This window comes from Felis catus, chromosome D1, assembly GCF_018350175.1.
Source record: "Felis catus isolate Fca126 chromosome D1, F.catus_Fca126_mat1.0, whole genome shotgun sequence".
Taxonomy (NCBI): Eukaryota; Metazoa; Chordata; class Mammalia; order Carnivora; family Felidae; genus Felis; species Felis catus.
The window spans coordinates 108,865,109-108,876,123 of NC_058377.1; the positions used below are offsets into that span (position 1 = coordinate 108,865,109).

At 55.0% G+C, this 11,015-nt stretch overlaps 1 protein-coding gene across 1 annotated transcript; it reads right to left on the bottom strand.

Annotated features, from left to right (window-relative positions):
- Window positions 1-1,903: 1,903 nt before the first annotated feature.
- Window positions 1,904-6,280, bottom strand: GAL3ST3 (galactose-3-O-sulfotransferase 3). Its single transcript, XM_006937543.5, has 2 exons — window positions 6,151-6,280; window positions 1,904-3,929 (listed from the first exon to the last, which is right to left on the bottom strand). Exons 1-2 carry the CDS (start codon window positions 6,273-6,275, stop codon window positions 2,759-2,761), a joined length of 1,296 nt encoding a protein of 431 aa, XP_006937605.1. The 5' UTR covers window positions 6,276-6,280; the 3' UTR covers window positions 1,904-2,758.
- Window positions 6,281-11,015: the final 4,735 nt, after the last annotated feature.

Genomic DNA, 11,015 nt, shown 5'->3' on the forward strand with positions numbered 1-11,015 from the left:
TGGACCAAGGAGTCCCAGAGGGCCCCTCCCCACCCCACCCCACCCCTGCTTAGTCACTGAAGGCTAATATTTGATTTGGTGCCTACTTAGGGTCTGCCTTTGCTTCTACAGAGAAACCCTCTCCCAGGACCTGATGATTCCAGATGCTTCCAGTTAGTTCTTGAATCCTGAATTGTGTTCTCTGTTGAAGCGGGGCAACGTTGATTAGGAAAAAAAAAAAAAAAAAAAAAAAAAAAGGCCCACCAGCCTGACGGTCTGGGAAGGCAGGAGAGGTCTATCAAGACAGATCTTACAGGCAAGTCTGAATTTTCCAGGAGGGCACAAGACAAGGTGAAGGATGTTCTTGGGAAAGGCATGATCAGAGGCTAGGGCCGGAGGTGGACAGTAGCAGACAGACACCTTCTTGGCCTGGGGGTCAGTCCATGCTTTTCTTTGGATAATGACTTTGAGTTGAGTACAATTCTTTACTGCTGCTTAACGCCCGAAACCTAATTATGGCTTTGCGTGTCTGTATTGTTTTGCCTTCTCCAGAACTCTACTGGTAAAAAGTGGGGTGTGATAAAAGCAGCCACTTTTCCAGCCCGGAGACTGTCATCCAAACTGTCAACTAACCATTGCAATCTCTATTATCCAAACAGGTCAACAATGGTCTCTGTGAAAAATAAAATAAAGAGGAACTGATAGCAATGTCTTGGTTCCTTCACCTTACATTCTTTTGGGGGAAGGTCCTGGAAGTCAGCCTAGGCTAGGGTACAGGAACTTCTTTTTTCAAATGGCAGTGTGATAACACTTAGGGAGCATAGATTCTGAAGCTACACCGTCCAAGGCTTAGCTGTATGACCCCGAGTGTTACTTAACCTCTCTAAGCCTCAGTTCCATCACCCATAGACGGTACCCATCTCATAAGTTAGTGTATGTTAAAGTCTGTAAACTTTAGTGGCGGGCACACAGCACACCGTGTTAGTTATTATTTTTATTACTTGTCCAGATAGGTCAACATAGCTCTAAAGAAAGTAACAGAAAAAGTTGATTCTCTGCTAGTCTTGAGTTCCATTTTATTTAAAAAATGTTCTTGAGTTTAGGGGTGCCTGGGTGGCTCAGCTAAGTAAGCATCCAACTTCCGCTCAGGTCACGATCTCACAGTTTGTGAGTTCGAGCCCCATGTCGGACTCTGTGCTGACAGCACAGAACCTGGAGCCTGCTTCGGATTCTGTGTCTCCCTCTCTCTCCGTCCCTCGCCTGTTTATTCTCTCTCTCCCTCTCTTTCTCCTGAGAGAGAGTCCCAGGTAGGCTCTGCGCTGTCAGAGCAAGCCCACGTAGGCCTCAATCTTACGAACTGTGAGATCACGACCTGATCCTAAATCAGGAGTTGGACCTTAACCAACTGAACCACCCAGGTGCTCCTGGAGTTTCATTTTAAAGTGCTAGATGGGGCATCTGGGTGGCTCAGTCAGTTGAGCATCCAGCTTCAGCTCAGGTCACGATCTCACCGTTTGTGAGTTCGAGCCCCGCATCAGTCTCACTGCTGTCAGCACAGAGCCTGCTTCGGGTCCTCCATCCCCCCTCTCCCCTCAAAAATAAATAAACATTGAAGTGCTGGATGTCTTGCTGTGCTGAAGAACACCAGGGGCGGGGAATGGACTTTATCTGAGACAGGGTGTCTTCTCCTTGTGGGGAGGACCCGTAGAGAAGTTGGTGACTCAGAAGGGGGAGTTGAGTACCTCCTTACTAGTATGATCCTCCATCTAGCCCCCGCTCAGCCTGAAGTGTTCCCCTCTACCCAGCTCCAGTCCCTCCTTCAGCTTACGTGTCCCACTCCAGTTCCAATGTCTCCCCATGAGCCCTATGAGGCCCATGAACCCTATCTGCCTTGCCCACCTATGTCCCCAAATTAGAGACGACGTTCAGTACGTGGGGCTGAATTGAATGGAAAGGAATGATTTGGGTTTTCTCAAAGGAAAAATGAGGTGAGGTGGCCAGTCTGCACCAGTGAGCCCAGTCAAGAGGTTGTTGAGAATTGTAAGCCTCTGGGAAGGGCGGTGGAGGAGCTTGATTGAGCCTGGGCCCCTTCCTCGTGGGGACAATCACAGCTGCTATTCTTGGGCATCTGCCTCATCCTCAAACGTGGGAAATCTGGCTTTCAATGACTGACAACCAACCTGTACCTTTTGAAAGTATTTTATTAAAAAAAAAATAAAGAAAGAAAGAAAGAAGGAAGGAAAGAAAAAAAGAAAAAGAAAACCCAACCAAACAAAAAACCCAACCCAAGAACTCTTGGTTCTGGGAGTCTGGGAGCAGCTTAGGTCTTTGGGGAGGGTGGAACCTGGAAGACAGATGGTGTGTGTGGGGGGGGGGGGGGGGGTCTCTGACCCCTGAGAGGAAGAGCAGCCCGGGAAGCCGACAAAGCAGCCTTTCCCAGGGCTCAGCCTCCCTCTGAGGCCTGGGCTCACCCACTTGAAAAAAAGACAGGTGGGGCTCAACCCACAGAAGGCGGCAGGGTGGGCTGTTCTGGTCAGGCCTCAGACCTCTTGTCAAAGTTACCAACCAGTTAGGAAAGAGAAGAGGGTGGCCCGGGGCTCGATCGGGCCTATCAGCACCCACCACAAAGATGGGGTTCAACCCACCCTAGGGAGGCAGGCTCAGGTTGGGAGACAAGGCCCCTGTACTGAGCAGAAGAGGCCCCGATGAGGCGGAGGGCCCGGGGGCAGTCCCAGGCAGGACTCCAGACGGGCAGGGTAGGATCCAGACTCTTGAGAGCTCAGTGGCCCTGGAGGCCGCGGGGCAGCGCCCGGATGGGCCGCGGCGGGGGATTGTCCAGGACCGGTTCCGGCCGGGCCCGCACGCCGCCCCGGCGCTTTTGCTTGCGCAGCAGGTAGCTCGAGTACTGCACCTCGGGCATGGCCAGCTTGAGGCAGGTCTCGGTGGCTGGACCGGCGCCGCCGCTGGGCAGGTCGTAGCCCATGATGTCCACCTTGCGGCTGGGCTGCCACGGCTGCAGCTGCTTGGTGCGGATCTGCGCGGCGGGCCGCAGCACGGGCTCCGCGCCGAAGCAGCGCCGCAGCAGGCGTTCGCGGGCCTCGCGCAGCTCGCGCGCCTCGCGCTCCACGCACGCGCGGCCGGCGCTGGCCACGCGGCGCCAGAACGTGGCGTTGAAGTGGTCGTAGAGGCCCGCGTCGAGCGCGTTCCAGGTGCGCGCGGCCCGCGCGAGCGCCGCGGGGATGGCGGCGAGGCGCGAGCTGGCGGCGCGCGCGTTGAGCTTGGCGTAGAGCACGTCGTCCAGGTCCCAGGCCAGCAGGCGCCGCAGCAGGACCAGCGACTCGTCGAAGTACTCGGCGATCATGACGAGCGAGAAGACCTCCTCCACCTGGCGGATGAGGCCGGCCAGGTAGGCGGCGTCATCGCGCGGGCTGCGCTCGTTGTCGCCGCCCAGGTCGTAGGCCAGCGTGTTGTGCGCGAACATGGCGAAGTGCTCGCCCGCGCGGTAGTAGGCCTCGGGCGCGCGCAGGAAGGCCTCGAGCGACGCGTTGGGCACGCGCCGGAAGGCCGGGCAGTACTGGTTGTAGTAGCTGAAGAGCGACTCGAACATGGCGGCCGGCTCGCGCAGGATGGTGACGTACACGGTGCCGGGCGGCATGAGGCGCTCGAGCTCCGCGCGGTCGAAGCGCAGGTGGCTGGCTAGCACGTGCGGTGGCCGCGTGGCTGGGTGCACGAAGTGTGCCGAGAAGTTGCGCGGGTAGCAGAACTGGTGCTCGCAGCTCGGGTGCGGCAGGGCCACCGTCAGGTTGTGGCGCTCGGCGAATCGGAACAGGATGTTCTGGACAGTCGTGCCCGCAGTCTTGTGCGTCTTCAGGAAGGCCACAGTCATGTGCTTGGGGCGGGGCGGTGAGTCCCGCAGAGGCGGGCAGCTCAGAGGAAACAGCTTGGGGTACCTGCAGAGTTCGGGAGGTGTGCGGGGGCGGGGGGGGGGTGGAGGGTGTGAGAGGGATGCTTCTCGACCCCTGCCCCTCCCCAAGGATGGTGAGATGGGCCACAGAATGGTCCAACCCGGACCATACCCATGAACCAGTAGAGGGATATGCCAGGCGGCCTTTAGTATGACGTCACCCCAGTGATCCCTGCTGGCCTCTGGGTATTCACGCCCTTGTGTATTTCCCTCCCCATGAGTATGAGCAGGACTTGATGCTGCTCCGGAATAGAATAGGGCAGAAATGATGGGATGCCACTCCTGAGATTACATTATAAAAAGACAATGGCTTCTATCTTGGTCTCTCTGCCTCTCTCTGGGATGACTCACGCAAGGAGAAGCAAACTGCCATACTGTAAGCAGCTGTATGGGGAGGCACCAGGCGACAACAGTCCCTGAGGAACCGGGCCTCATCCTTTCAGCCTGCTTGAAGAACTGAATATTGCCAGCAACCACATGAACGAGCTTGGAAGGGGAACATTTCCAATCAGACCTTCAGATGAGACTGCATCCCTAGCAGCCAGCTTGATTGCAATGCCATGTGACCTTGAGCCAGAGGAACCCAGGTAATCCACACCTGGATTCCTGGCCCACAGAAGCAAGATAATAAGTGTTTTTAAAAATTATTTTTAAAGTTTTATTCATTTATTTTGAGAGAGACTGAGAGAGAGAACACGAGTGGGGGAGAGGCAGAGAGAGGTAGAAAGAGAGAATCCCAAGCAGGCTCTGCACTTTGAGCACAGAGCCTGATGCAGGGCTTGAACCCATGAACCCGTGAGATCATGACCTGAGCTGAAATCAAGAGTCCAACGCTTAACTGACTGAGCCACCCAGATGCCCCAAGATAATAAGTGTTTGATGTTTTCAGGTGCTAAGTTTTGAGGTAATTGGGTTACACAGAAACAACTAGTACAAGGACAGAGGCCCTTGGAGATCTTTGAGAAAGTCTCCTCTACACATGTAGAAACTGAGGACCAGAAGGAGAAAAATCATTTACATTGTCTGGCAACTAAATAAAATCACCGCTTTTTTCTCATTTTTACTCTTTGGCTTCTCATCTTGTAGGTGAGTGGCACGGGCTTTGAGGCAATCTATTTGATTTGTGATTCTGTTAGATTCTCTGGAGGCTCATTCATTCAATAAGTTTTTTTTTTTTTTTTTTTTGAGCATCTACTATATGCCAGGCACTGTTCTAGGTTCAAGAAATATACTAGTAGTATAAAAACCAGACAACAACCCTAGCCTTCATGAAGCTTTCATTTGTTTCCTTATTCCTGAAACAAGGGTGTTTGGGATGACAGGTGACCTGTAAATTCCCTGCATATTTTGAGTTACTATTGTTTCTTTTCTACCCTAAGCATCATGTAATGAGAAGAACTCTAAGCAGCTCTGAGAACACCACTGAGATTTCTTATCTGTGGCCCATTTGGGCTCAGGATAATATCTACACAGATGCCCTACCAAAAGACTGTTAAATCATCCAACAAGAACTGAGCCTATTCACACCATTCTTATGGGCAGACCATGTAGAAAATGGGAATGAGGCCCTGAAGGGTGCAGGGACTTGGTGGGTTCACACAGTGAATCATGGAGCAGGGTAAGGGCTACTGCTAGTCATCACGTATCCTGTATCACGGTGACTAACTGGGTCACCCATAGCATCATCCCCATTTTATAGATGAGGGAACAGGCTCAGAAAAGTGACGGGATTTGCCCAGCACAGCAGAAGTAATGAGAGTTGTTGGCAGTCCTCTGGGGAGGCGCCCAGAATGTGATGCCACGGGAAGCATTTGGACGGGATTAGAATCCCAGTTTAAGTCACTAACTCTAGGATTTCAAGCAACCTTTCAGTGAAGACCAGTGCCTGCCCAAGCAGGTTGTGTGGATCTAAAGAGAATATATAGAAAGCACAACTCGAATAGAGGGAAGGAGGGGCGCCTGGCTGGCTCAGTCAGTGGAGCATGCGACACTCGTCTTTGGGGTCGTGAGTTCAAGCCTCATGTTGGGCATAGAGCCCATTAAAAAAATAATAAGTTTAGAAAAATGGAAGGAACAAAGCCCAGCAGAAGACAGACCCTTCCGGCAGATAGAAGGAGTAGGAAGGAGAGTTCCCAATTCCGTTGCCCACCAGGCAAGAATGCAACTCCCCTGGGTCCCGCCCATGCAGTGAGGCCCTGCCCCCTTACCAGCTGAGCTGTGCCCCCTGGTGGATGAGGAGGCTTAAGGTGCTGCACCCTAGCACCAGCAGCAGGATTTTTCTGCGGCTCATCATCTTGGAGGCCTGCTGCAGGTGCTGGAGGATGGGTGGCATGATGGGGTACCCACCCCTGGACCAGCCGGGACCTCGCTATCCAGGACTCCCTTCGCCAGCACTCATGGGGGCTCCTGGGGCTCTGGTAGCAGGGCCAGTATTCCTGAGAGGCCTGGCAGGAGAAGGAGGCAAACAGGTTTGCGGCGGGCAGAGGAGATGGACTGTGGGCCCCAGCAAGACTGGTGCAAAGGAGAGCTCCAAAGGGTGGGGTGCGCAGAGAAGCCAGAGAAGATCGGATTCCTGCCTCCCGTTTCCAAGACCCTATCTCCGCACCCTCTAGATAACTTAGTCTTGGGTGGAATTACAAGCTCTGGGGTGTGGCCAGCCCTTCAAGCCGTAGCCACTCCTCCCTGGAGCCCTGTCTCAGCTTCTCGGCCTGGCCCTAATTCGTCTTTGTCTTGTGGTTATTTGTTTCTGTCTCCCCGCCCCCAGTAGACTTGCCTTAGCACCAGTGCTTGGCTTAAAGCACAGAAGTCTCAATTCAAGGTTTCCCTCCTCCAGGATTCCTTGCCTGACTGCTTCAGCCAAGAGTTGGTCTTGACTCCCCAGAGACCGAGCTCCTCAGAAACCACTGACTGGACCTATATCTTCTCGAGTCTCTTGACATGCGTAAGGCATCGATAGTGCAGGCTTGCTACATGTACCACACTAGTACATACTAAATGCCGTTTAATCCCCACCACACCCTAACACAGGCATTATTCCCCATTTTATAGACAAGGAAACTGAGGCTCTATGACATGGTGCTACTTGTCCCTGGTCACACAGTTGTTGGCAGAATCAGGATTCAGACCTGTTCTTTCTGGTTCCAAAGCCCATCCTTCTAGATGCAATGTGTGCTGCTTCCACAGAACACGGATTTCTCCATCCCCGCTCTGGACTCTGGTAGTTCTACGTGTTTCTCAGCCCGGAGCCTTCCTAGCTGGGCTCCTGCCCTGAGGGCCCAAGACCAATAAATCCATGAGAGAAAGAAAGGAAGGACTTGAAATCCCAGAACCCTATCTGGATTCCATCCCTAGACACCTGAAACCTTGGCCACTTTGTCAGCTGACTCTGCAGTGAGAGGTGCCTGGCCAAGGCCATGACATGGCAGCCGGGAGAGGGGAGAGGGGTGGGGTGTGGGGAATACAGAGGGGCTCCTGCTTGTTTCCCCGCTGAGATTCTCCAGAAGAAGATGGGCCTCCATCCCAGGTGAGTGGCAGGAGTGAGAGGCAGAAGCAGGGAGGGCCTGTTTTCCAGCCAGTCACCTGTCTCTGCACAAATGCCTTGGCTCAAGGGCAGCCTGGCCTTTGGCAGTCCTGGTGGAAAGACAGCTTCAGCAGCAGTGTCTGTCTCCCCACTAGGGTGGTGTCTGTGTCTCAGGGGCCTTAGTCTCCAGGTCTGGGTTCAGCGTCAGCCTCACATTCACACCTCTGGAAAGGGGAGAGGGAGCCTGGAACCCTATGGGCATTTGCACGTATGTGGAACTAGGACACCTGGGTCCCAGGAGGGATGAGGTAACGTAAAAACTTTTGACCATCACTTCCTGCTGGGGCCTAGAGCTTGGTTTCTAGTTCCTCTTCTTTACCACTACCTTCCCCTCTCCTCTCATTAATCCTGGATTACATTTAAACCTGCTCGGGTGGAATGATGTGATGGTTAGGCCTTTCCTTTCTCTCCAGCCCGCATCACCTGGTTTCCTCCACCAGCCTGCAGACAGACTTAATCTGCCTGGAGCCGAGGGGGGTGAAGGGTCCACCACAGAGGGCAGCCAAGGGCATAGCAGAGAAAGCCTAAGGCCCTGCTGTCTTTTCAAGGATTGTTAAGGGCAGAGAAGGGCTGGCTATGCGAGGGTGAGGAAGCCTACGAGGGAAGTCAGAGCCTGTGGCCTCTGCCACTCGTCTTGCCTCGAGGATTTGGTGACAAGATGGGAGTTTCCCAAGGGGGCAAAGTGGGAAGTCAACCTATTCACATCACTGCTAAACTCGCTAAAACTATTCTATTTTCAGAGGACTCTGGGTCAGCCAAGGAGGTCAAGCCCGGAGAGAGCACTGAGGGGACTTTCCCTGGGAAGTGCTTCAAGCAGGCCACACAGAGAAGGACAACAGGGTGCTTGGTGGTCTCCTCCGTCCCACTCCCCTCCATGTCTTAGCCCTGGGGACCCAGTCAGCCAGACCCTCGTCTAAGGTCCCCTTGAAATAGGGCATCGTTAGCGCAAGAACTTCATGGACACCACCTCTAAGGTGGGCACCGGTTTCTGCTTGGCCACCACCAGTGTCGGGATGCTCACTACCTTCAGATACAGCCTGGTCCGTTTCTGAGCAGCCTCAGCTGTTCAAAAGTTGTTTCTGGGACAGCTAGAATCAGCCTGCCACTATGAGTGCCCTGCTCAGCCTGTCCCCTTCCACCTTCCATCTACTTGATTGCTAGTGTTGCTGTCCTAGACCACATGGATCATTTTTCTCCATGACAGACCTTCAGGTATTTGAAAGCAGTAACCTTGTCTCCTCTGGGTGGGCACTCGGCCAGGCTAAACATTCCAGGTCCTCAGAGAGGGTGCTGCTTGGACACTGGAAGCGGCCTCCCTTCCCTTGCCAAGTTCTCTCCATGATGCCTCCTCTGGAGATGGAGTCAGGGCACTGGCACCCGGGGAGGGGGCTGGCCAGGGCTGGATCTAACCTCTGTAATCTCCAGGCTGGTGTGGGGTGGGTGGTGGTCTCCTGGGGCCCTGGCTCCTGCCCCTTGTATTCTTCAAACTCCTCTGCCTCCCCTGTGTCTTCTCCATGGAGAGAGTTTCCCTCAGCCGTCCCAGACAGGTCAGGATGCCCAGCCTCATCAGAATATCAGTGCTAATTTTAGTCAGAACAATTTACCTCAGGCTGCTGCCTGGTTTTGCAAATTGCTTTCCTTTCTCCAGGGAACCAAAGGAAAAAATGGTATAGCTAGGCAGAGCTTTGCAAACGGGCTTGGACACCCACCCACTCCCAAATGAGCCCTTTTCTCTCTCCCCTCCAGCTCTAGGGCCAATATGGGTGCTCTTAGAGGGGGAGGGTGTCCCGGCTTGGACCACCAGCCCTGACCATCGGGTGGCCCGGAGACTCCGTCCTTACTAGAGCACGGCACAGCCCGGTGAGCAGGGAAACTGCCCAGGGCACTAGAGAGGAAGGGGCTGAGTGAGGGCTGAGGGGGTTGCCGATTAGTGGCTCAGGAGATCAAATATCTTTCCACCTCTCTCTTTTCCTGCCTTTTTCCTCCCAGCCTGCTGCCAGGTCCTCCCCAGCCCCCTCTCCTTGCCATCCACCCCCACGTCATCCCTGCCTCCAAATTCCCTTCATCCTTCTCTCTCCATCACTACCGCCCCTTCAGCCCCCATTCCCTCAATTTCATCCCCACCTACCCCAGGGATCCGGTCACTAGGATCTGGTCACCACAGGGGATAGGCCAGACTCGCCCTCTCACCCCGGCTTCTCTCGTTCCCCAGGGGGGTAGAGCGCCCCCGCCCCCATGCTCTCCAGGCACCAGGCCCCCGCGACACTCTCCTGCCCACCCCTCGTCCCCTGTCCCGGCCCGGTCCACCCCAGTCCCCCTGCCCCACGCCGGCCACTGCAGTACTTACGCCGCGGGCTCTGCCTCCGACCCGGGTTTGGGGTGGTCGCCGCTATCTCTAAACCCTTGTCCCGAAATCCAATGCGGATCGCAGGGCGCCGGGGACCCTGAGCGCCGAGCGCCGGTTCGCTCTCCTCTCCGAGCCTGGATGGGATCAGGTGGCGACTCCGCTCTCCTCTCCGCTCTGCCCGCCGTCCGCCCCCCCATCGCACACCGGAGGCGGGGCGGGGGCGGGGGCCGGCAGCGTGCAGGGGAGGGGGAGGGGAAGGGGAGCGGGAAGAGGAGGGGGCAGCTCTGACTTGAAGGCTGCCCAGGAACAATCTCCGGGGGGCGTCTTCGGATGCGGGCATCGCCCGGCAGCCTTGCAGAGAGGTTCAGCAATGTGGCCAGCATCTTGCCCTCACTCTACAGAAGGGGAAACTGAGGCCTGGAAGGTATCTGGATACTCTGGCATTGCTGGGCATTCCTGGGCTCTATTGGGCGACCTTGGCCTGGTGGGTCCTAGGGGAGTTAGAGACACGGGTACCTTTACCAGCACCCACATACTCCCTCCCTCCTCTTATCTGTCCACCTCCAGCAGAGAAGCACAGCTTCAGCCTGGGGGCTGGTCCCATTTGCCCTCCCACCCCCGAAGACCCTTTCCTTCCAGCCCCTGAGGCAATCCCCTTGCTGCTGACCCACTCCTACCCTACAGCAGGACTCCAGACTCACTTGTTCCTGACCAGAGCCTTAGCACTTTGTACTGGGAATCTGAGAACCCAAGTTCAACCCTTGTTGAACTTAACACCCAGAGTCAAGAGCCAACTCCGTGGGCCTGGATACTTTCAGCTCTAGGATAGAGAGCTGTTCTTAGAGCTGCTCGGAGACTGCAGAGGTGATATGTGTGAAGGCTCTGTGTAAACTCCTGTGTGTCTGTGTGTGGGCGTACCCGGGTGGGGGGAGGGGGTGGTCCTGAATTTTCTACTCCCTTCTTACACCCTAACTCCTACCACTTGGAGCTGGGCAGCAGCACCTCTCAAAGTCATGGCAGATACCAACAGCCCTACATTTAGTTCATTGGTTCTCATGGACTTCGGCTTTCTCCTACCCTCTTGGCCTGTTAGGGCAAGAGCCTGGAGCTGGGACAGCCAGCCAAACTGGGACTGGAAGGAATTG